This window comes from Diuraphis noxia, unplaced genomic scaffold, assembly GCF_037042655.1.
Source record: "Diuraphis noxia isolate RWA-SAM2 unplaced genomic scaffold, SU_Dnox_SAM2 contig0005, whole genome shotgun sequence".
NCBI lineage: Eukaryota > Metazoa > Arthropoda > Insecta > Hemiptera > Aphididae > Diuraphis > Diuraphis noxia.
This window is the reverse complement of record NW_028301715.1, coordinates 41,891,325-41,918,522: the sequence shown is the minus strand read 5'-3', so window position 1 is coordinate 41,918,522 and position 27,198 is coordinate 41,891,325. Positions and strand designations below refer to the sequence as shown.

The window sequence follows — 27,198 nt, the reverse complement described above, 5'->3', positions numbered from 1 at the left end:
AAAAATAATTTTAAGCTGTATGCTTTGTCGATAGATGGCAGCACAGTAACTGTATGTCACATAATCATTTTGAGACCTGGTATATTATTTAAGTTTTAACGCTGAATTATTATGTTTAAACACAAAGCCACATACTTTAAAATACCAAAATTAAATTTTTATCTGTATATATTGTGACCGAAGTTACTCAATTCAGACTAGATTAATGTATTAATTCATAAACTTGAAAAAAATTATGCTCAATAGTCAATATAATAAAATATGTATGCATATGAAACATAATAATTGAAACTATTAAATATCATATACATTTTTTTTCTTTGATTTGAAGTCCAAATCTTAAATAATATGCAAATGAATAAATATCAACAGAATAATTTTCTTAAATACAAACAATGTTTAAATAGAAATATTTATATATTGTTCTTCTTTAAATCTTGAAAGCTATTAACTGTGTTTCAAATGCTTTTTAAAACTAAAATTTTGTAAAGTATTCGAAATAATTATATGACTAAAAATATTTTTCAAATTGTAATGACATTGTGTTTGTACAGACTGTATAATAATGAAGTATTTAAATAGTGAACGTAACGATAAACAATATACATGAGTCCCATACAAACATTTTGAATTTAATGATATTGTGCTTAACCTAGTTTTATAATATATTAAGTGATATAATGTAAGTAGGTATGCAGGTCTATCTATAAGTACTAGTTAATACAAATTATAAAACTAAACTATAGTTACATAATTTTTAAATATATATTTTTAAATTAGTTTGGCCCAAATCACCTTAAAATCACTTTCAAATATTTTCTTTTTAGAATGTTCAAAATAAAGATACATAAGTATACACATAGGTCTCATAGGATTGTATAATTAATGTATTAATTACAATTTATAGTAATAAAGCAATTCTAAAATAATACAATTAATTTTTATTAGCTAGTACAATAGTATAATATCTATCTAAAATTAATAATAATTATAGTTTAAAATGTAAATAGATAATAATTGTGGATCTAATGTTTATGTTTAAAGAAATCGAAAAATGTGCATGTATTTATGCTATTTAAAATATAAGAATAAACTTATAGCTTATTCAAAATATTATACTTTGTGAATTTCAGTTATTTTTAATTTTAATTAAATATAAAAACATATTAGAAACTAAGTATTAAAAAAAAAAAAAAAAACAATACTGTATTTTTTACTCGATGTGATTGCATACAGGTGTTAGAATTAAATTTCGTGATGTACAAGTTTGGGCGTGGGACTCTCTAAGCGTTTGAATAATGGTCAACATTCAACACCATAATATATTTACATAATTATATTATAATGCGTTGTTCTAATAAACAGCAATCGCCTATCACGCAATATGTATTGTGTTGTAATAAAAAAAAAAAAATCATAATAAATTATTAAAATTATAGCTTGTTTAGAAAAAAAAATTTGCTTTGTATAATGTATATTAAAATTTTTTTTACTTTAGATCATATAGGCGTTTTGAACACTTTTTAACATATACATATGATTTATTACACGACATTTTAACATAGCATGGCTTATACGTACCTATGTACGTACGAATAAAAAAAGGGTTCCTACGACTATTATGTTATTGTGTTTTATATAGAAACGACGACGTGACGGTTTCCAATCGGGTAAGTACCCTCTGCGTGTAATTGGTTAACTTTGCTGCTTTTTATTATTTTTTGTTTATCATTGTTTATCATATTGCCATCAAATGTACCGTGTAACCGAACGTTGCCACAGCCTCTCGTTTGCCGGAGGGAAGTTAAGGTCGTCGGCGCCGAGTTGGGGTTGTGCGCGGATCACTCGAGATATTTGCACACGGAAACGTCGATCGCACACGCATCGCCGGCAAATGAACGCGAAATGCACCGTCGGCAAGCATACAGAGTGATCAGCAATGACAATATAGTAGCCATAAACATATTAAATAGATACTTTATAATATACGTATATTCATACAGTAGGTATATGTCCAATGTGTATAATATGATGACAAATAATAATCGCACTTGGATAATATTTCGAAGAGAATTGTATAGTTTTATTTCGAATGAAATCTGTATAAAATGTTATTGATGCCTTTAATAATAGCGAAGTTATAGTTTTAAAATTTTGCGTACCTACATGCATTTATCGCCTAAAATAATCGAAATATCATAGATAACGATGATGATGTTAGCTATGTTACTTTATTGTAACAAGTGTTCTAATAATCAAATGTTATTATATATACATTTCCGTTTAATATAAGTTCATATAACCAATAGAATTTAAATTAATTTACAATAATGAGTTCCGAAAAAATCTTTTATAAGGAAACAATAGCATAAAAATATTATATTAATTTTTTTATTCCGACCGACTTGAGAAAACAAGAAACAAAACAACTGAAAGAATATCGTTCTGACATTTAAAATATTCTACAGAAAAGGAGATTTTGTGTGCAAAAACGTATTTATTCATTCTATGTTAATAATATGACGTAGAATGTGTATAAAAAAAAAAAACTAACTAATCAATAACCAAGAGTCACTAATGGGTGGCTACTTAGTGCTTAATTCAAAACTTTCATATCTTTTAATTATTCTCAGCATATAAACTTATTGTGCAAAACTGTATAGATTGTTTATGTCAAATAAAAAAGAAAAATAAATAATGTATAATCACCGAACGCATTTTGATTTTATGTCAGTTTTAGTTTTAGTACAATCGCTCTGTATAGGTTTACATTGTAAATGTAGATAATACAGTAGTACTTTTTTTTATTATTATAATTAAGAAGCTTCGACTGCATTAGTTGGCCACTATTATTGTGTTACTTTTTTTTACAATATTAGTTTCAACAATTATTTAATATAATATAATTATGATATATTCTATTTCTTGTTTTTTATCAAATGTAGGCTAAGTTATGTTTTGGCCGGCCCCTTCGACTTCGAATAAACCGATTCCGATTGTATAATAATATACGATCGCTCTGTATATGCGAACAATGTAAATGTAGGTAATACAATATTGTGCTCGTATACACTCTTATATGTTATAATATTGTCTATATTTTGTTGTACAGCTCACCGACGTTCGCCTTTGGGCTATTTATTCGTTCACCCCATCTCAACCATGACTCTATCAAGTATATGCATAATACATATATGCACATTTCATTTAACTTTCATCGATCGAGTGGTACACATCAATTGGCGAGGCTATACTTTCGTCAAGTAATACACACGTGTATACGTCATATTAAAATATTGTTTGTTATTTTATTTGTTTTGTACGCTCTTTCTATGCGCGTTGTGAAGCGTCTCTCGCGGTTACAGCCTTTATAAGGAAAGACTAGGAACAGCGTCGTATCTCCCTACAGGACGTAATGTTATAACATGTCCTAACAGCTACAATTCGCAGAGGTTATTAATATAAAAAACAATATACTCGGGCCACATTTTTATGTGCACAACGACAAACCATGTGCATCATGAATGTACATGTGTGCACTACACTACGGTTTATAAAACCAAAATTAAATAATATACCAGCTACTAGGAAATATGATTATTTCCTGAATTTTGTTGTTTTATCTAATTGCATATTGTTAAATTATTATATTATATATACATAATATGTCCATATAATAGAATATATATTATGTAATATTGTAATACATTTCTTTTTCAAAGACAGAATGGAGAATACAATTTTCATTTAAAGCAGAAAAATTAAGCGTGCAGTCCGAAATTTTACAAATAACAGCGCATGGTCTAATACTGTTAGAGAGGATATTACTTTGATATAGTTTTTTTTTCAATGTGCGTTTAAATTTGTAAGCTATATAGCTGGTGTTTAAATGAAAAGATTTAACGTTGTTAGCAATAATGTACGTTTTTAATGAGATTTTTATATTTATTCGTTCTCCCGTATCGTCTTCGCGTAATTTTACTATAGTAGACGGTGGGCGTGGAGTTAATTATTGAGTACCAAGTATTTTACCAAAATCGGATTACAAATCTCGCGATAAAAATGAGTGGGATCTGAAATGTACAATATTATGTATATATCGTATACTTATATATTTATAAAGAAGCGACTGCAGCTAAGACAGATGTCATTCAACAGCTAAATTTTTGCATAATACCATTAGGCGTTGTCGTAGTTATATATCGTCGTGTTTTATCCTCGTCCGCGTACCGCACCACTTCGAAATTCGTTTAAAAGTCTCGAGGTGCATAATAAGGGTGTGCGTGTGTGGGCGGGAAGGAGTCGGAGAGGGTAGTAGGAAACGAGATTTCATCGGTGGAAATTGTTCGAAACGATTTTTCGGTATAGAAAATTGTTCATTAACAACGTCACGTCGGTACTTTTCGAGAAGAGTTTTACCCCGGCCTTACGCCACCGACGTAGGTTAGGTTAGGTTTCTCTGAAAAATATGGTCCCGCACTAACATTACCTCACCGCGCCACGACTGTGACACAATATCGAATTAAGAGGCGTGTATTTATATAATATTATGAATTATTCAAAAAGTGATTTCTCGTCTGAGGCGCATAAACTCGTACGAGTTCGCGTATATAAAATATATGTATACACATTTCAGCGCACCGTCGTTATTATATTATACACATTTTATTGAACGATCTCGACGCGAATGCGATAAAAATTGCAATACTTTCTTCTTGATTTATTGCATTAAAAACACCGGCGACCGAGCATAATTGGATTTCGATGGGTTGGTCCGCCGTGTGACTGTGTGAGCTGCAGCGCGTTTGACAATACGTAATCACGCGAGAAACAAACGTTTGCGACCGACGACGGACCTAATTATTGTTTTTTAAGGGTGTACTGGTCGGGTCAGCGGCGCGAAAAACACTCGACCGGACTCGTAGAATCATTGGCGTTGAACCGGTTAAAAAAAAAAAAGTAAAGAATTACGCGCTCCCATCGTGTGTGATTCAATCCTAATAATATGATGTAAAACATTATTATTGAATTCGATTAAAATGCGCTCGACCATGCTCATAATATATTAAAGTCGTAACACAATATAATATTAAATTATGCATAGGTACTGCAGATGACGACGATGGGGTCATCTCGTCGTTTCGTCTCGGACGATTTTTCGAGTGTATTTTTTATTTGTGTGTTCGGATGCGTGTAATAATTCTCGCTTGACCACTGGCGTCGACGACGACTGCCACTTGACCGAAAAACCCGTCATCGTACACAAAAAGACTGGGGGGGGGTAGTGGAGCGGCGAGAACTACCGCGCGGTAACCGTTGTTTGCCGGACGGCTTTCGAGTGCCGCAGCAGCAAAGGGTGTCGGGACACACACATAATAAAATATACAATACGAGCGTCTCGCAGTAATTACTCGGTCAACACGACGACTGGACCGGACACAAAAGACGTGAGGCGTCGGTCTTGTTGACCGTTCGGATATAGACCCACCCGAGCGGGTCGGGGGTGACATTTCGCCGCCGCGGGGTTTTCCGCCAAATATCACAATTCGTTGACATTTGCCACCCGGCTCGGCCCCGTTGAGTTTTCCTCCCGAGAGAATCGCTGACCGTTTGACGGACGCCAGTGTATATATTTATATGTATATACTCGTGTGTGTGTGTATGTGTATAAATCACGGGGCGCAGGCGGTCGGGGATCAAAAGCCTCACCGTTATTCACTGGCCGACTGGCGTTTGTGTGCATTTTCCACCGAAAGGGTGAAATCGCCTATGGATTTAATATATTATTATATCGATATAATCGTTTGACAGATATATATATATATATAGAGAGAGAGAGAGAGATAGGTACATAGAGAGGATGTTATAATTAAATCGTGTCCGTCAATCGACGTTGTCGACTGTCGAGCATAATATTATATACGACAGAGCGCCATTGAACCGATTTTAGATTCGTTGGATTCGGTCAGCTTTATTGCTGCAACTATCATTTTATTTCCAACATTGTACCTATACATGTTGGTACCATGTTAGTAGTTGATTTAATTTAATTTTACATGATACTTTGAAGACCTAAACGGTATATAAAATTAGTTTAGAACAATTGATGATGACACTAGTTCTTACTCTACAACTGAAATAGATGAACGAGATGATTTATTAATTATTATTTAGTTTTCACCGAGGACATTAAATTATGTTGAAGAATTCTCATAAATAATACAAAAAAAAAAAAAATGTTCAGTTATACTTTAGCTATGAGTTTATTGTGGATAATTTTAATGAACAATTTTTTTAAGCCTGAAAACGTTTTTTTAAATCATACATCTTGTATTCTTACTAAAAATATTAGTTTTAAATTTTTAAGCATAACAATTCTTGAGTATGAATTTTCGTGGCTACCGTACAAAAAACATATTCGTTCTCACTAATGTTCAGAATTCATTAAAACGATACAATAAGGTGAAGTTTGTATTTATGTTTAGCATATAATAAATACATATTTACTTAGGTACTTTATATTATGTTAATGTATTTCAAAATCATTTGTTTTACAATAAAAAATGTATTTTAACGAAATAAATAATGTTCAGAAAATTCTTGAGAGTGAGGGAGGTAATTTTCTGGTCATTAAAAACGTATTTGGCATCTAACCAATTATTATATTATTTTTGTTCTTTTCTCATTATTTTCCGGACTATTATCATTTGGATAGTGAAAAATATCAGACAAACGTATATATAGTTAGACACGTGTCTTTGTAAACGTATAATATTTATATAGTTAGACGAAAGATCAATTATTGTTTTGTATTAGGTATGACGTAATGGCTCAGTATCACGCTAACACGTTTGAAGTGAAAAACGTCCGAGTTTGTGACTCGGAGAAACTGCAGGTCGTGTATATAATTAATGAGATTAGATTGTACGGTAAATGTATGGGTAGTAGGTACCTGGGCTGTTTACTGAAAGAAATCACAAAAAATGTGTAGGTCATTAATAAAGCCACGATAGACACAAGATGTGCATTTCAGAAAGTGCCTCTGCCCGAGAAAATTATACACTTCAATAAGAAACAAAACAGCATTAAACACCGCCACGTTTTACACTGCAGTTAATTTTTAAGGAGTCCCTTGCGAGACTACCCATATAATTCCATTGTCTGCAATGGCAAGTATATAATATTTATCCGAATCAACCACAATGGCCCATGGGTGTCACTAGAGTCCAAATTCTGGGGTAGCAAAGTTTATTTTTAGAAAGTAAAAATATTTTTTATAGGTTTAATCATTATTTTGTATAATAAAAATGCACATGTATAGTATACTATAGTAACTATAGTTAACATTTTAACTGAACTTATTAAAAACAAATATAGATTAAGAAAACAAATAACAATGATACCTATATTAATTATTAAATGTATGAGTACTAAAATATTTATTATTTTAAATTAAGTCGGCGTTTGTTGTCAGCACAAAATTCGTCGATAACTGCATTTTTATTATAGATAATACTATCTTAAATAGTGATTCGTACACATTTAATAATTAACATCGAATATATTTTTAAAATCGAAGGCTTTTTTGGGGGTAGCGAAATGATACCCTTGCTACCACAAAAAAAATGTCTGGGGCAGCAAAAATATCCCTCGGTACCCCTTAGTGACGCCTATATATTTACAGTTTTACACGTACCTATCAATATAGGTAAGTGGGGTGTATTAAATAAACTATTTATTTTTTTAATTAAAAAATACTTGATTTTTGGATATCTATGTCTCATGATGATTACAAGTTACAACACTATATTTTAAATAAATGTCAGATTATTATTTTAATATTTTATGAGAAAACAAAATGACTTTTACCTATTCATTAATACTAACCCATTGTTTTCTTAATATTTTATGAGCAGCTACTTTAAATTAGTTATTAGTTAACTGTTTATATTTAATACTAACTCCAGCAGTTATAAATATAAAATATTGTATTATTTATTTTATATTTTATAGATTTTTAATCGAATAATATAATTTTTTTCCAAAACGATAACTACTATACAATCTTCGCAGTTCTGCAGCAATACAGAAATTTATATAGAAAAAGTCCAATTTTACTGAATTACAGTATTACTTTCGTTGCCATGACAGGCTTCAAATGACTTTGAATGATTCAAATCTGATGTAAAAATGTTATATTATGTTGATATTATATTAAATTATTTTTGAGTAAGTAATTATTTTTTTTGTAACCATCAATTTACATACAAATTCCAAAAATCATTCATTTTGTTACGTAGGTATGTCTAATATCTCTCAGAGCTAGATAAAGAATATAGTAAATTTGTAATGCTCTTAAAATTATAAACATTTATGACGCGTACCTACAATATTTCAGACTTTCTTATTTTGTTGATTTTTAATTATCTGCAATCGAATAGTTTCAAAATCTAATGCACTCGTGGTAGACCCGTTATGAACACTCGGTGTGCATAATACAAATAATGAATCGTAATATAATCGTTTTGATTAAAAATAAATTAGTTTTCAATATCTAAAATCGAGCATGCTCAATATTAATATATTATAAAATAATATATAGAGAGAGGTAGATACTTAGAAAATCGGTGCTTATATAAGGGGCCTATATTTTTTTCGATTGTGTTTTTCCTGTTCGTTTTCCATACGACTATCAAACAGCCCGGAGGAGGAAGATTTCGTCATATTATCAACATATTATATAACACCCTTCGCTTTCCCATAATATTATACCCATCGAAGTTTCGACTGAGTGTTTTCGAGTAACAAACATCTTATAAAAAGTTTAATTTATGCGATCGTTATTATAATACGGAATCTTATTATTATTAAACGGTCTCCATTAGCATTGCGTACTTATTGTATATTATACTATTGCGAATTATTATTATTTTTTTTTTCTTAATATCGTCATTATTGTATAATACGCCTGCCGCCATCATCGTCGTTCTCGTCTATTAGCATTTTATATGGTACGAATTACTGTACGCGCTCTACGAGCACACGGCTGACACTATATAATATTATACAATAACTAACCGATCCTGCACGGGGATTTGCATCGTTCCGATTACGATTATTGTTATAGGTGTATTTTTTCGGGGGGAGTAAAAGAAAAAATCCGTAAAATAAAAATTGCACGTTATCTTCCCGTTACAGACGCTTTTTAAAAAACTATTAGCCCAATCTGTGTATAAATATATATATATATATATATGTTTTTTTGTCGTCGTCACTAATGTAGTTCGGTTAAAACGCGAATTTAATAAAAACACACATATACATATTATACGTGAAATGCTTTTCGCGCATAACGAGATTTCCAAAACGACGCGCCGTGTTGTCGGCTTACAAATAGTCACATTCTTCAATTCTTGTGCACATTGATATCGATTATATTATATTATTATAAATTATAATAATATTAAACTTTCGATCATATTTACTAAAAACAGCTCGAGTCGTTCGAGTTTCACGTTGCCTATGATTTTTAATATTTTTTCTAGTTTTGAAGAAATAAAATATGATTATAACCTGCATCAGGCACATTCTTCTTCAGCTTAACGGTCCTTGAAAGTATTCTGCCGTCCATACGAGAACGCGCGCGGCGCGGTAGGTCACAGTTTTGATAACACTACGGTGTTAAATAATTCGCAAATTTTTCCAAACTAAGAAAAAAATTAAAATCAGAAAATTAATGAAAATAAAATTTAGAAATGTCAACATTTTCAGAAAAACAAACTCTACAAAATGGCTATAATCAATTTTTTTGGAAATAATTAAATACTTACTAAACTTTTTTACCAAAACATTAAAATAAATTTAAAAATTATATAATTTATTGTAGTCTCATCCTTTTGAGTCTTATTACAAACCAGGAATTTCGATAGGAAATTGCATTCTGGCTCTGTATTATGCATTAGTCCGTTCGATTATTGAATACGGATCTGTTGTTTGGTCACCATATTAGGCCGTTGATATTGGTCGGATTGATAGTGTTCAAAATAGTTGTATGCGTTTCGCCGGTCATTGCCTCAATATCCCTCATCTACCACATGATTGTGGGCCAATAAGTCAAGCTTTGAGACTTGATTCCTTTTCAGTTAGGCGTGATAATTTTGATATCACTTTTATTAAAGGTCTGATCGAAGGTCGAGTTGATGCCCCAAGGCTTCTTGGAGAACTTAGTTTCCGTATTCCTAGTAATACTAGGCTTCAGTGTAATTTTTATATACCTACCCGCCAATAAATCTTATTTCTCCAGGAATGCCCCACTTTCAAGATTAATGTATAACGCAAACAATTATAATATTGATTAAACCATATTTAGTACGAAGGCTCATATAATAATAATAAAATGTCTTTTAAATTTTTTTAGAAAATTATAATTTTAAGTAATTATGTAAAGCATGTTATAAGTTGCTATAATGTCTTTTTATCTGTTATCTGTGTTATTTTTTCTTGTATAATTGTATAAAAGTCGTTTAGCGTTGATTATGATAAATAAATAAATAAATAAAAATAATGGCCACAAGATTTCGTCTCACTTGCAATTTTGTAAATTTTTATACCTTTTCAAATTTTGATAATTCTCACATCTTATTTTAAGATTAAAAAAAAAAATTTCATAGTAAAATATGTTATATATTACCATATATTGTGTCTAAAATAAAAAAAAATATAAATCTATAAAGGTGAAATAGCATATGACCTATTATATTGAATAAATATTTTTGATATTCTTTCAATTTTATTATAGGTTATATTGTTCATAATGTGACGCAATTTAATTGTTTGGCTTCAATTACATCAAAATTCTGTTTACTAAGATAAAAAATAATCGTAAAGTGTACGTCATATTATGCATATTGTAACGTAAGATTAGAAGTCTTAATTTTTTTTTTTGGAGGGGACTCGATTATTGTTAATGCTTAAACTTTTTTTTCTTTAAATTCAAAACTTTATTTACAACACTTAATGATATGGATGGGGACGATGGGGTGTATACTTGTATACGGAATTTATAATTTAATTTAAACTACCACACAGTTTCAACAGGCAAGCTTTTTTGTCAGTGGTTTTTATTTACATAATCCCAAAATATCGATAAATTCTTGTTTTATCCTTTACTTAATATATTCTGATCGTAAACATTACACCCTTTTCTAATACGAGATACATACGTACATTTCCCCAACATGCGATAAGCAATAACAGACAATAACACATATAAATAATAAATGCATTGATATCGCAAAATCCAAAACGGGTGGATGATATAAGTGCGTTTATTATTATAAAAACCGGACGGTTTTGACTTATAAATTAGGATTTATAAATGAATTCTGCTTATTGTCGAGACGTAAAAAAACGACATCTGGCCGATGGCTGAATGATTGATATTGGATGAAACTTGTTTTTTTTTTTTTAAATTTGAAAATGTAGTGGTTAAATAATGTTTTATTGTAGGATCTGAAACAATTGTTTATAGTATCCGACCACGTGCACCAGATTACTAAGTATCTATAAAAATTTTATTTTATTGTTTATGTAGAATATCCTCCTGAGATTTGCCTTATATTATCAAAACTTATTATTATACTGACGTATAAATATTTATATATAATGACATATTTAAAAATAATAAAAACAATTTACCGTTTCCACCAATTTACTTGTTGTGATCAAAGTATTACGAATCAACAAAGATTCAAATATAACATTTTTATAGTTCACGGATATATGTATGTTATATGTACAGTATATATATATACTTAAATAACTTACATATTTAAATATTTTGATATAAGTTGTATTAGTTATTGTAATATAAACCCAAGCAACATTATTTCAAGTTAAAAGGTTGGATTAAATATTCCATTATATTTCTATAAATAATACTCGATATTTATTTTACACAGGTACTCAAAACTCATGAAAATTCAAAATGTACTTCAAAATACGAAATGCACATATCAATAATATTACCAATTCAGGTATTGATATATGTTACTGAAAATTTAAATAAATCCTTTTTTAAATTGGTGGAAACGGATGATGAGGGAAACAGTATCTACCTAATTTTATAAATGTTAATGGAAATCTGTTAACAGTAGGTTTATGCTCATTAGTTCGTCAATGCCATATCATTTAATCCTTAATTTCTATGGTTTTTTATATGGCATATATTGCTATAGGTTCTATAGTTTTTCTCGACTTGAGTTTAAGCTTTAATTGGTTAAGTTGTTAGAAACATAAATTACACAATAATTTAAATAATAAAAATATTTTCTGATATACATCGATATTAAAATGTTTCAGTTTTGAATACATAATTGTAGCCAGATGAGCATATTTAATGATATTTTAGAGCACAAATTAATTAATATTCCGACATTTTTTTTTAGGAAATGAAGTCCCTAATCTTAACTTTAGCTGACTCGACTTTTTGCGTATTGTTTTTTCAACAAAGTTGTTTAAAGTTACAGCGATTGGTGGATGGGCCGCGTTCATAAACAACGCAAGAAACGCGTCTGTGTTTGAATAGTAACGAGTTGTTTTCGGGCTATGCAGACCGTGCGCTATTGCACCCGATTGCCGCGCATTCGCGCAACGACAACAAACGAAATCGAACGTCGTCGGTACGCACGTACTGTTCATCGCCATCATTACTAAAAAAACACAGCCGCCAAACACACCGTACCGATGATGCGCCCATCAACGGCGGTGCTAGTGCTACTGCCGTGTATCATCTTGATATGGCCATGGTCATGGTTCACCATGGTCACGGCCTTGTTTACCGAGCTCCCGGAATCACAGTTTGCGGATCAGATGGCACTATTTCGACACGTGCTGCTCAACGATGTCCAGTGGTCGCCGATACTCAAGCAGAAGGTCAAGTTGTCCGAGTTCAGTCCGCCTAGATATGTGAGGTTAAATTCCAATGACGAAGAGGTGAAAAAGATTGAGCTGATCACCGAAAACGATGATCAGAATCCGACGGCCATGTATGTGCTGCAGAAACTGATGGACAAATCTTCCCTACGTTCGGGAACCAATGTGGATTTCACCGCGTACGTGCTGAGTACCGCGGTCACATGCTTTACGTATAACAACGTATCGTTTGTGCTGATGCTGCTTGTCGATCGCATTGGCACGTTGGCGCGCAAAGTTGTCAAAAATAAAGACGACAAGAAGAAGGATATAAAGGAGGATGCAAAAGAGGATGCAAAAGAGGATACAAAGGAGAATGTAAAAGAGGATACAAAAGAGGAAGTGAAAGATGACGAGGATAAGAAGAAAAATAAGAAGAAGAATAAGAAGAATAAGAAGAATAAGAAGAATAAGAAGATCAAAAAACTGATCAAAAACACGCTGGATGATGTGCGTATGACATTTGAAGTATTCATGGACAAGATTGCTGCAGTGGACGGTGAGTTGGCGTTCTTTGCCAATACGCTGTACTTCTACGATACTGCGGAAACAGCCTCAGACTACCTCGTTAAGTTTAATGTTCTTGAGATGGTGAAGAAAGAGGTGGACATGAGGATTGATCAATACTGTTACATCACCCCCCATACAGAGATATACCAGTACTTGGGCAAGTATGACATTTTTGACGTTTCTCCAACCCCATTAAATGAACTCACACCTGACGATCCAACACTTAGACGCGAGTTGGAAGAGTTTGAAAAGGTGATCGACTGCATGCTAGACGTTTACGATGCGCTAGACGTTCAAACGATGCCCATGAAGACTTGGACACATATTCTTCAATACGATAAACCGATCGCTATGTCCATCAAATTGTACATAGATGACACGGATAAAAAGCCTAATCCCAATGAAGTCATGTCAGATCGATTAAAGGAAGCGATGAAAAAAAATCAAGAAGAAAGTAACGTGGAACCCTTAAACCACAAAGAAGGACAACCCGAAGGGACGTTGGAAAATACATGAATAGAAAATATTATACGTTTTTAAATATCCAGTATATGTGATTGCGTATTATGCACATTTATTCATAATTTGTCGTTAACAATATAACTGGAATAATCATTGTAATTAAGGTAAATTTATATATTCTATATTCGATATTGCGTGTTAATATTATATATTACAGTACCTATAAACAATTATTAAACATTAAATTCTATTATATATAAGCGAAACTATACTTTTATTGTAATATAATAATGTTAGTGACATGTTTTTATACTAGCATTTTATTATTTTTATTATTCTTGCATAACAATATTATTTCTCTTAATGTATTTTGTTAATTACTATAAAATCGAAATTATATTGAAGTATCATTTCCGACATCAAATGATTATTACTCACAACCTAAAGAAAGTGTTTACTGTTCATAGGATATAATAGATATTATTATATCTATATATTTCAAAATGATCATAACGTCGAGCAAAAAAAAAAAAACGTGTTTTGTGTATAAATGATCATTTATATTATCATAATATGATAATGTTTAAAATCAAAGAATATAATATGGCATTATAAACACATCATATCATGACAACGTAAAATCCAATATTATAATGCATCACCTACCGTCACTGAAGCTTATAAAAATGATGACAGTTAAAATATAATAGCTAGATACTCATAGGTATATTATATTCACTAATCATAATTATTCAGTGAAGACAATTTTTGAGCGAATAGTTATAGAATGTTTTTTTTTAAATTTAGAATCAAAAATTCACATAACATTATTACGCTTGGATTTTCATTCTACAGTTCACTCACTATTTTTTAATTTTTTTTTACTATTTGAGATAATTTAGTTACTCTGGAAGAACAATATGAACATTTAACGCGTACCTAATACAAATACAACAAATTTGAAAAATATTATTTAAAAAAATCAAATTATTCAGATTTTTTTTTTTCATTTTCAGTTGATCTACAATCGATACAGTTTTGCATAATATGTAAGTTCAATAAAAGACAAATATATGTAACAACAAAGAGTATTAAGACTAGAGAGGTTATCGTTTAATAACAACCTACAAAATTCAAATATGTAAACACATTTACAAAAATGTATATTATTACAATATCGTCAATATCTATATTTCATGTATATGTTTGTAGTTAATCTCATTTACATAATGGTATTATACTATTATGCATAGTAATTGTTCTGTATTTGAAGGTAATGGTTTATTCATCGGTAAACTTTATCGATAACTACTACAATTTAAAAATGTCTTAGGAAAAAATATTGGAAAAAATTATTAAAATAAATATTCTCAAACAAAAATCCTAAAGATAATTTACTATCATATATGACAAATTCTTAAGAAAAAAAAATAATTATATTCAAAACCTCATTTAAATTTTCGGTTATACACAAAAACTTTAAAGTTATGTTAAGTAATAAATTAAAATCAAAAAAAAAAAATATGTTTTAATTAAAATTACAATTTTGACTAAACTTGATTCCTTCTAAAATGTTTAAAAAAAAAACCAGTCGTAAATGCTTTAAACTGACTGGTTTTTTCATAATAATATATAGTTATAAACACTGTGACACACTGTGGTCGGATTTTCTTACAGTGTATGAAAATCACTATAAATATAATTACATCATATTCAATATTTTGTAGGTATAGGTAATATTAATATAATAATAATATTATAATCAATTTCTCATGTAATATGAGGAATAGACACGATTGACATAAAATCGATCTTTTTTACTATGCAATAGTGTTTGAGGTATAATAAATAATATACTGCGTGTCTAAACGATATTTGGATGAATAATTTTAGATTCTGAGCGGAGCGATGAATGTATTGATTTTACCATGATGTGTTTTTTTTTTTTTTTTTTGGTGTCTGTCATCACGTTTTGGGGCAGTAAAAATGCTTCGATTTTTGACTTCAGTACCTCTTTCGATCAGAAAGTGAATCTAGTTGGTACTTTGGGGGGTCAAAAGTAAAAAATTCTTAATACTTTTCTAAATAATCGAGAAAAACAAACTAAAAATTAAAGAAAAAACGGGAAATTTTACGCACACTCATTTTTCGACAAAATCGATTTTGGTTTTTGATGTAACTTTAAAACAAATGACCATAGATACATGAAATTTTCACCTAATGTTTATATAAGTATATTTTATCCACCATGCAATTTTCAAAAAATTTCGACTTAAGTTGAACTATTCATAGGCATTTCAAATTTTCGATCATTATTAGTTTTTTTAAAATTAATATCGATAAAAATTTATTTTTTAGGCAGAAAAGCTTGAAAATTTAATACAAGGCTCTTAACATATTGTTACAATAGAAGTTAAAAAATATTAAAAATGCGTAGGCACGATTTTTTTTTATAAGCATTTAAAGTTCAAATTTTGACTAAATACGTAAAAATTACGGCAATGTTCAAATTATCTTAGATAGAAATTCATAAAAGTTTTCCTTTTTAATTCTAAGATTTTAAAATTTAATACAAGGCTCCTAACATATTTTTACAATAGCAGTTGAAAAATAAAAGGAATACATAGTCATAATTTTTTTTATGAGCGTTCAAATTTTGAATTTTGACAACATATTATGTAAAAATCACGAAAATTCGTGAATTATTTTAAGCTAGAAATTCATAAAAAATTTTCTTTTTATATCTAAGATTTGAAAATTTAATACAAGGCTCATAATATATTTTTACAATAAAAATTGAAAAATAAAAGAAATGCGTAGTCACAATTTTTTTTTTATAAGCATTCAAAGTTTGAATTTTGACAACATATGTAAAAATCACGAAAATTCGCAAATTATTTCAAACTAGAAATTCATAAAAATTGTTCTTTTTAAATCTAAGATTTGAAAATTTTTAATTATCTATAATATATCCTAGACAGATAAACCGTCTTCGCTCAGAATCGTTTTTTGTATACAATGATATAATATCATTGGATTCAAATTTAATTTCATCCATTACAGTAACCCACTTGTAACCTACTGTACAGCAGAGCGACATACACGACTTACCCGCTTTTTTTTCAATGTTTTCTTATTGTCTATAATAGCTTAACAAAAAAAAATCGAAAAATGTAAAAATCGATCACTGCTTAAAGTTTTTCTGTTTGCTGCGTTGTAGTAACGACTACACTTGAACAAATAAACAACAACGCCGCTTAGTAAGTCACTCCGCGATCGTTTCGTATAGTGTTTTTCGCCGTGACATTTTGTTTTCTGCAGGCCTTGCGATTGCGATTGCAATTCCGGTTTGTTTTTCTAACCGTGTTTACATAAAACTTGTATTCGGGTATTCCGTGGTAGCAATAATCAGCAGGTGTTCGCACCAAAATTTAACGATGATATTTCCGTGGCAAACGTATTCGGGTTCCCGCGCACTCTAATCGTGTTAACATCGAAATTGGTGCCGACGTGACACGTATTCAGTTGCCATGGCTCGACTGTGCCCGTGGACCGTGGCCTTCATGGCGTGTTTATGTTCAGCGATCGGTGCCCGTGCATTTTCAGCTTACGATAAAAAGTTGGAGCTACTTTCGACCATCGTCAACAAAGACTATCTGTGGAAGAAAATATTCCTCGAGAGTATCGTGTATAAGCTAGATCGGACGTATTATCAGCATATCATCGACTATGAACTTCTGAAGAACGCGCTATACCAGCCGCCCACCACGGATGAGGTGCAGGGGACTTCGGCAGCACCGGCTGGCGGAGAAGGAACTACCGGCAAAGTGGAGGCATTCGGTGGAGGAGAAATGTCTGGTGCTGGGGAAACGACCGGTTCAGTAGTGACGGACAGTGACCGCATTATACCGTACGAGTTTGTCAGAAACATAATGTTAAATAATCGGTACGTGGTGGGAAGTATACTGGACATGGGCCTACAGGTACTGATGGTATCGTTCAAGTGTTTGTTGTATAAGCACATGGTGCACCTCATCTACCTGATTCGCATGGAAATGAAACGCAATAAAAATCAGAAGAAAGCAGTCAGCTGGGCAGGAAAATCCAAGTCGGTTATCGAGTCGATATTGATGACGATGGGTGCGCTCCAGTTCACGGATATACACGTGCTTGCCACGCTCAGTTTTTTTGACATATACCAGACGAAAGGCATGGCCATGGAGTCGGATGTCAAAAACGAGTACTACAATATTCTGGAGACAAGATCCACCGAAATGCTGGATTTCATATGTAAAAACTGCGTCGAGATACCCAAACACAATGAAGATACATCTATGGAGGAGCAGGTGGCGAAGATGATAGGAGTCTCGACAAATCCTGGATTGTACAATGTTGGTGAGTCTTTCGGCGACATGCCGGATTACAAGGAAATGATCAAAGAGAGCTGGCTGCAATTACATTTTGTCTTTGGCGATTTACCGTGGATCAACGGCATGTCCACGCCAACGTGGAACGACATATTTAAGTATCAAGAAAGGTTTAAATTAAAATGATAGTATTAATATTGTTTGATGACATCAATTTAAAATATTATTGTTAGTTTAGTTAGCTGGTGTATCTATATACATTTAGATAAGAGAAGAAATAAAGAAATAATAATTTATAGCATACAATTTTTCAATGTAGTTTTACACTAATAATAGTTATAACCGCAGTGCTCTATTTTTAACGCATGATACACATTTTAAACTTGATATTTAATTTTAGTCGATTTAATTTTAGGTAAACACCATATAAACGTGTTATCGTGTTTTTATATTATATTTCGCATACAAAATGTAAACATATATAACCGTTATAGGTATTTCAACTTATAATTTAAATTATTAATCAAATATAAATAAATCATAGTGACATAGTATTATAACCAAGTACTAGATAATTTCATTTAATCGACTTTGTCGTATTTTAAACAGTTTACCGGTCCAGATGTAGCTTGGTATACCAATAAATAGTCAAAATATTTAAAAGGACAGCTAAATAATTTATTTTGAATCTAAACACATAATATTTTTTACGATACGCAATAATAATTTATACACATTATTTCATCTATAAACAATACTTTCGTATTTTGGTTACTTAACTTATTGAACTCAATTTTACGAGATTGGTGCGTCTACAGTAAAGAACGACATTGACTGTAAAACTTTCTAGGACTAAAAATTTTTTTCTTCATTTTCTTTTTTCCAAGAGGTTTGTACGTGACACGGCGTAACTATACGCAAAGTATAAATTGTACTAATAAATGATTGACCTTTACGCCGTTGTTGTTGTTTTTCATAATTATGAAGGCAAACATATTATAGCTTTTTTAGGCTTCACTAACAATATTGTAATGATAGCCACTCTTCACAACTAGGTTATACTAAAAAGAGTGTCATCATCATGTCCCTCAACATAATATATTATATTATAATATGGTATTATACAGCCACATAGATATTTATATTATAATAAACATCTGTGGTCATATATTGTTATGTTATTTTATACAAAATCTGTTCTATCTATTCTGTGCTCGGACGATACCCTTCAACCATCGGCCAGATATATGCAACGTCACTCTCTCTGCGTACGCCCTTAGCGTCAGACATACGTGGTGAGCCGATTTAAGATATTTCAAATGTAATTTTTCTGTGTCTCAAATAATAAATGCTCTTTTTATATACCTCTAAATTAACAGTTGTGTTGTCAATTAATATTGAATTATAAATTAATTAGTGTTAAAACCTCTCCTTCCTTCGTCCATCAAACACTCAAAAAGACTTCAGTCGAAGTAGGGTAAGTTAATTTAATGTATAAATAATCAAAACCTTATATGCATATATGTATTTGCATGTGTATACATATATACATATAAGAAGGTAGTAATATAGAGTGTATACATGATATACACAAAAGAGGTAAACACATATACATTTCAAATTCTCCTCCTTTTTACATTACTACAATATTATATAATATCAACTAAGTATGTATACAACATTGCTTATACTGCAGAAGTACTTACGTTTATTCTCGTTAGACCTAACTGTTAGTTGGTTGAACTTTATATGTATGTGCGTTTGTGACATGCTTTCTAAAAATAGTTTCCATAATGAATAGATGTGTTGATGATTGATATAAATACTAATATACATTTGAAATATCAGGTGCCAAATAATATTTCATATTATTCACAATAACAATTTAAAATATATTAAGTGTTATTGTACATTTTGATTTACACGTAAAATATCATATTGAATAGCACACCAAAAATATTAAACACAATCCCATCAGAATGAAAATTGTATAATGTTTTAAAGTTCGTTTGATCTGCAGATGACTAGTATCATAGACAGATGGTCGCAAACCACAATAAAAAGTATCTAGTGATCAAGTTTTCATTAAAAGTATCGAATTTGTATCGAGTGATGGTTACCTACAAGTAACAACCTGTCAACTACTAACTAGGCCATTATTCACATTTTCAAATTTCTATTTTTTAACTAAATTGAAAAATATACATGTCTTTAGAATACACTATAGTATAGTTTAGTATTATGAGCTGTGTCGAGAAATGGTAGTTTGAATAATTTGTGAGAAATTAAGTTCTAGTCTGATCATATAATTATTGTATGTACCTAGTCACCTAGATATTGTGATATCATCTTAAGAGGTCCCTTAACAATAAATCATATGAAAAAAATAAAAACTGGATATTTTATAACTGGATACCTACTTAAAACAAAAAAGGTGAGATTTCAAATTTTGAAATTTATGATTGTGGCCAACTGTATACGGTTTTACAGTGTGTATCTTGAAAATGAATTTACTCATGGACGCATTTACATATAAAACATTTTATATAGGTACAAATATTCATGACGCACTCCGTATAGTCGATTTTTTAAAATCGATTCGGTGCATCAGACGACTTACAGCAGTCGGTTGCAGGTTGTATGGCTTAATAATAATAATAAAAAACTGTGTAAATAAAGCTTGTTGTTTTGTTGTCTTTTTCCTCTTCCATAATATACTTTATAAACTTCTCTTTGTTCCCTTTCAAAAAACGCCGCACAATATTGTTCGAATTCGCGGTAACCGAGAACGTTGTCCTCAAATTATCTGCCATACTGTGAACGACGCGATGATAGCTACGAAGATAGAACTCGGCGGAAGTTACGCTATATCCGCACCATCGCTATTACTGCTACTGCTACTTCTGCTGCCGCCGTTGAAGGGCATCGGTAGTGGCGGCGTGCTCAGTTTAGAAGAAGAGAGCGGCCTGATGATGGACGGAATTCCGGCCGAGCATCGGGATAGGTTGGAGTTGTTGACCACGGTGCTGGCTATGGATACGGAATGGTCGGCTGTCTGGAGCGAAACGCTTAAACCGGATGTGGTTGAAGACGCAGGTCTGGTTAAAGAGTTCTGTCCATCACTCCCCGAGATCAAAGGAAATATTAACGCGATCGATTTCGTGAAAAACGTCATGACGCACTGCTCTCACTCGGGCATGTACGTGGAGTTCGCTGTCTATATAGTGGCCGTTTCAGCCCAGTGCCTGTTCAGCAGACACGCTAAGCTCCAGCTAGATGCCATACAGTCTATACCCCACTCTGCTATAAATGAGTACGCCTTGCACCTCAAAGGCCTGGAGGAAGATTTTCAGATAATCGCCAATCTGCTGGCCACCTTCGACGCGGATCTAGTTCCTCTGATCGCAGTGGCCAAGTTTTTCAGTGAGGTACGAACGAAGTGGGTCACTTACGGTGAGGAAAACAAAAAATCGAAAATGTACCAGAATGAAATCAAACGTAAGGCCTTTAAACTAAGTGATTATCTGGATACGAAAAACGATTATTGTGCCGAGTACCCAACACATTGGTATGACCAGCATAAAAAAAATATCGTGACACTTAACGTGGCGGATATAGAACGTTCACCTGAATCGGATGGTTCATCGACGTCCACTACAGAAGGGTCTACACTTCCAAAGCAACTGGTAGTAAGGAAAGCCCACCAGTTGCGAATGTTATTTCTAGAAGAATTCAAAAAACTTCTCCTAGGAAAATTACCACCGAATGTTTGGAAACTGATGTTCGAAAATAACATTCTCGTGAGACCAATCGAAACGAAAATGCCGAAAGGGCTTATTTCAAAATTAAACGACAATTTAAAGAAAATTGGCAATAAATTTAGGAGAAAATAATTATAGTATTAATGTAATCTTAGCGATGTGGTATATAGATATATATTGTTTTTTTTAACTAAATTTAAGTACAGTACTGAATATTTTTAACTATATTCCTACGTTATTGTACGTATTATTTTAAATTTTAATTGTATTAATCAATCAGTTATTTAATTAAAATATTTTACAATATTAAATAAATAAATGAAAACATGATATTAATTTGCTGACAGCTAATTTGTGTAATAATACTATAATGTTCACGTATACAATATAGCATGTATATATATATTATTATATATTTATTTTTATTTTTTTATGTGAATAAAATACAAATTTATTATTTTTTATGAAACATATATTCTCAAGAGTCAAGATACATAAATGGAAAATGTATACACACTTGTTGTATTTAACATTTTTAAAAAACATGGAAATTGAGCCTGGTAAATGAAAAACACATTTTACAAGTGTGATTATTAATCGATTGTTAACAGAATAAATATCTTTAGGAAACCATTATATTTCAAAACAAATACTAAAGTACGTAAAAATGTAAAATCGTAGACATTTTCTACGAATCAAAATAACCAGTAAATAAATTACTGATAAATCGTAACAGATTTTGTTCGTAAAAATATCAGTACATACAAGTATATTAAAATATGTTGTAACTATTTGGCTGAAAAGATCAAATGTCGAAATAATAGTCCTTTAGCAGTAGGTACGTAGAGATTTTTTCAACTACGGTAAGTTTTAGTGGAGACGGAGATGAATTAACTTGATTGTATTTTGTGTTTAAAATTTTAAAAAATATTGGAGAATAATATTGAATTACTGTGAATGAAAAATATTCAAGAATGTGATTAAATTACCATCGACATGGTGTGCTATTACAAGTTATTATTTTTTAACAACGAGTTAGTTAATTGCATCAAAAATTAAGAACGTTGAGCTATATCTAAATTATTAATAAACAACAATTTATTTAATAATAAAAGGTTTAAATTAATATGAGACAATATTAAATCCATTCAGTTTGAAAAATAAGTTAATTACTATTTTAATTTTAATTAACACCTGATCTCGCCTATAGTGATTATTTTACATTTTTGTTAAACTATAACAAAATATTGTATTAAATTGTACCCCATATTCCCCTATTCCTTCATATAATTGCACATTTCTAGCTACAATGATTCAGATAATTAAATATTAAAGGTTTGTATCAAACCAAGGAATCATCAATTGATTATAATATGTACCTATTTAAATACTATTATACATGCAGTGATTAAACACAAAAAACAATGATGGTATTTTACGAATAATTATTATCGGTATTAACGGCAGTTATAGATATGACGTACTTAACAGTGCAGGATTTTAAATTGGCCTATTCTGGAAATAGATGATCACAACGGATTCTTAAACTACCTTACAATTATGCAAAGAAACTTGAAAACAATAATTATGCTCTTAACTGGGATTTGTCTTTTAAGCGTGTTAATTTGCGTGCCATTGAATGAGTATAATATTGTAGTAATAGTTGAACATTTTATGGAAACAATAACAGTTGTGTGTTCTATAATACGATTTCTATAATGTTTTCAAAACCCACAACGAAATGGAACGATAAACGCGCTGGCGTTGCGCGTTGAAGCACGTCGGGCCGTAAAGTCGCGAAACGCTGTTTAAACAGACAACGTGACACGGCTGTGTTTACGTGGCTGTCCGTGGCCAGTGTTCGCGCCGAGAGTCGCGTCGATAGTCGCGCGCATTCCGTTGCCAGCCGTCGCCAAATCGCATTACAGACGAGAAACCGGTTCCGTTGCAGCTAAAGCTATATAGACGACGACAAACATGTACGCTGGTGGAGGCGCAGCGCGACTGTTGCTGGTGGCCGCGTTTGCGGCGGCAGTGGCGGACGACGTGCGACGGCCGCGGAGCAAGCCGACCAGGGTTTACCGGCCGAACAAGGACGCGGTGCAGCTGCTCGAGCATGTGATGATGTACGAGGAACAGTGGACGGACATACTAGATGAACACATCTTGCTGCTGGGTGATCCACCTCACCAAGGAAGAATGTTGGACGCGCCCCTGTTGGGGCCAATGCAGGATATCGACGCCATAAAAAAAGGCGAGGTGCCCATATACGATGTCCGCAAAATCTTGACCACCATAACCAACCATTACAGCGCCATCCGGTCGTTCGTCGAGTACGGCGCCAAGGCAGTGCGCGGTGCGCTGGCTTGCTACACGTTCAAGCAAGTTTTTTTCCAGTGGAAGGGCATAAGACAGTTGATCGACGATGAAGCCGATCCAATCTTAATTGAGGGTATTGCTGACACGATGAAAAAGAATACGTCCAAGTACATTGACTTGCTGTCCACCGTGGCCGACGACGATTTGACCATAATATTGGACGTCTACTGGAGGAGCATCGAGCTTTTGCAGTATAACGGGGTTCAGCACATAAACAGATATAAATACCCGAGTTATTTGAAAGAGTCCACGAAGGAACTTCTGGGTAGTATCTCCGATTTTATGATCTCAAACTGTCTCACATACTCGACCGAAGAGGAGTTCTATCGGAGAACAGGCGTGCCGAAGAAAACCCCGATGCTAATGGACCCATATCTCGAACCGATAATCGCTTCAAACACTATGGCCGAAATGATCATCGAACAAGCAGAGCACATGATCCTGAACGCCCAACACCTGAACATCGTCACCATGACAGACAACACGTGGTCGTCGCTGTTCTTCTACCGCGATCGACCGCGGACGGACAGCACTAAGGTGCAGGTTAAATCCGACCCGTCGGCGAGTGAAGCTAAGCCCGAGTCCAAACATGAAGACTCTTCGCCGCCGTCCGAAGACGCCTGAACGCGCAGACATACTCGATGTAGGTGACCTCAACATTCGCGTTGTGATGGTTATAATAATAATTGATAGGTATCATAATTATCGTTGTTGATTTAATTTTTATGTATACAATTAAGTTTTAGAAATCGTGTCGGATCGAGTTTTCATTTATCATCAGATATTTTAAAATGTCATCATAAATAAATGTTATGTTAATATAAATAATATATGCGTGCAATATATAATAATTCGTCATCAGAAGTTGTTTTTCTACAATTCATTGGTAAATCTTATTATGAATTAAAAACGAATAGACACTTTCAGAAATACAACTTTACTGTTCAAAAGCAAAACGGCCCAAAAATATTTGATCAATAGGTGTCATTGTTTAATTAGATTGTTAAAATGAACAGTGAGTGCTCATATGATAACCATACAATTTTCGATTTTGGGTTATTATGCGATTATGTTATGGGTTTAGGTATGAGGCCCAATATGAAATATTACGTTCCATTTCCTTACCATACATTTTAAATATAATTAGATTTTAATGTTTGCTAGAAATCTAAAATATTTTTTGTTAATTAATATTTTTTTAATTGTTAAAGAAATAAAAACAGAAATTCGGAAATTGTTATTAGTAAATATGTACCTAATCATGCTCACAACAAATTCTATAGTATTGTTTGGTTATTATATGATAATTATTAATTTGTTTATTTTATTAAAGTGTTATATCGAAAATGATGGGTATGTACTATGCATTTATCATTTATATTTTATACAAGCTACATATTAGTGTTAAGACTAACCTAATATAGCCAACACTACGTTTAACTTAGAATACAGGTAGTTTATTTGTTAACTATAATATAGTAAATTGCTAGACGCGGGTACGTAGGCGTCTAATCCCTTTTTTACTTATACGCGACTGTATATCGGTCTTGTCAACAGTTCAGTCCAGTGACTAACTCATTCGAGTTTAATAGTGTGCTTACGCAGAATAGATAATTACAACTTGAAGAGTTAATAAAGTATATATATTATCATATTAATTTAAAGTGTGTATTGTTTTCTAAACAACCATCTAATATACGAAAACGGATAAAATAATATAAGAACGGAACAAAAAATTGTCGTCTTTTAGAAATAATTTTTAAGATATAATATAAAATATAACGCAGCATCACAGTCCATAAACCGTGATGCTCACAACACTATATCTGTTTATCATTTTCCGTTTTGTTACAGTTGAAATATTGTAATACAAAAATGAAACAATACAATTTAAATTTTGAATATAATTACAATGATTATTATATAATTTGCTACTACTTGATATTCAGTACAATATGCACAGTATATTATATTATACAGGGTGATTTTTTTATCATGAACCACTCATTATTTCAAAAAGTATCAATGTTTTTTAAAATATTTTTTTACAAAGTTTCATATTGTTAAAAAACAACGTTTTTATGAAAAAATTATATTTTTTAATATTTTTTATCCTTATAATTTTTTAAGTTTTTTACTTTTTTGAATGGCAACCTAGAGTTTTAATTTCATATTCCAAAGCAGAATATTTTTCTAAGTATTTTGATACGTAAAAATCGAATTTTGGACGAATAGTTCATGAGTTATAAGTATTTAAAGTTTAGACAAGCGGAGTAGTGGACAAACATTTTGCGGGGTAACCCCGTACCACTCCACTCCGCCAATCTAAACTTTAAATACTTATAACTCATAAACTACTCGTCCAAAATTCGATTTTTACGTATCAAAATACTTAGAAAAATATTCTGCTTTGGAATATGAAATTAAAACTCTAGGTTGCCATTCAAAAAAGTAAAAAACTTCAAAAATTATAAGGATAAAAAATATTAAAAAATATAATTTTTTTATAAAAACGTTGTTTTTTTAACAACATGAAACTTTGTAAAAAAATATTTTAAAAAACATTGATACTTTTTGAAATAATGAGTGGTTCATGATAAAAAAATCGCCCTGTATATTATACCTATTAAAAGATATAACTCATAGAGTTTATCTTGGTACTTGACAACCTGTAGGATTTAAATTTAAAAAATGGTCGGAAAACTATATGATATTGAAAAAAAATATAATCTTTCGAGGTAAGAGAC

At 31.6% G+C, this 27,198-nt stretch overlaps 3 protein-coding genes across 3 annotated transcripts; all 3 read left to right on the top strand.

Annotated features, from left to right (window-relative positions):
- Window positions 1-12,630: 12,630 nt before the first annotated feature.
- On the top strand, window positions 12,631-14,368 carry LOC107166263 (uncharacterized). The gene has a single exon (XM_015514852.2). It carries the CDS (start codon window positions 12,745-12,747, stop codon window positions 13,996-13,998), a length of 1,254 nt encoding a protein of 417 aa, XP_015370338.1. The 5' UTR covers window positions 12,631-12,744; the 3' UTR covers window positions 13,999-14,368.
- Window positions 14,369-21,053: 6,685 nt separating this feature from the next.
- Window positions 21,054-22,408, top strand: LOC107166265 (uncharacterized). The gene has a single exon (XM_015514854.2). It carries the CDS (start codon window positions 21,140-21,142, stop codon window positions 22,202-22,204), a length of 1,065 nt encoding a protein of 354 aa, XP_015370340.2. The 5' UTR covers window positions 21,054-21,139; the 3' UTR covers window positions 22,205-22,408.
- Window positions 22,409-23,908: 1,500 nt separating this feature from the next.
- LOC107166254 (uncharacterized) lies at window positions 23,909-25,315 on the top strand. The gene has a single exon (XM_015514842.2). The coding sequence runs from the start codon at window positions 24,050-24,052 to the stop codon at window positions 25,073-25,075; it is 1,026 nt and encodes a 341-aa protein (XP_015370328.2). The 5' UTR covers window positions 23,909-24,049; the 3' UTR covers window positions 25,076-25,315.
- The last annotated feature ends 1,883 nt before the right edge of the window (window positions 25,316-27,198 follow it).

Coding starts and splice junctions, on each gene's coding strand:
- LOC107166263 (XM_015514852.2), top strand. CDS start 12,745: ATGATGCGCCCATCAACGGCGGTGCTAGTGCTACTGCCGTGTATCATC.
- LOC107166265 (XM_015514854.2), top strand. CDS start 21,140: ATGATAGCTACGAAGATAGAACTCGGCGGAAGTTACGCTATATCCGCA.
- LOC107166254 (XM_015514842.2), top strand. CDS start 24,050: ATGTACGCTGGTGGAGGCGCAGCGCGACTGTTGCTGGTGGCCGCGTTT.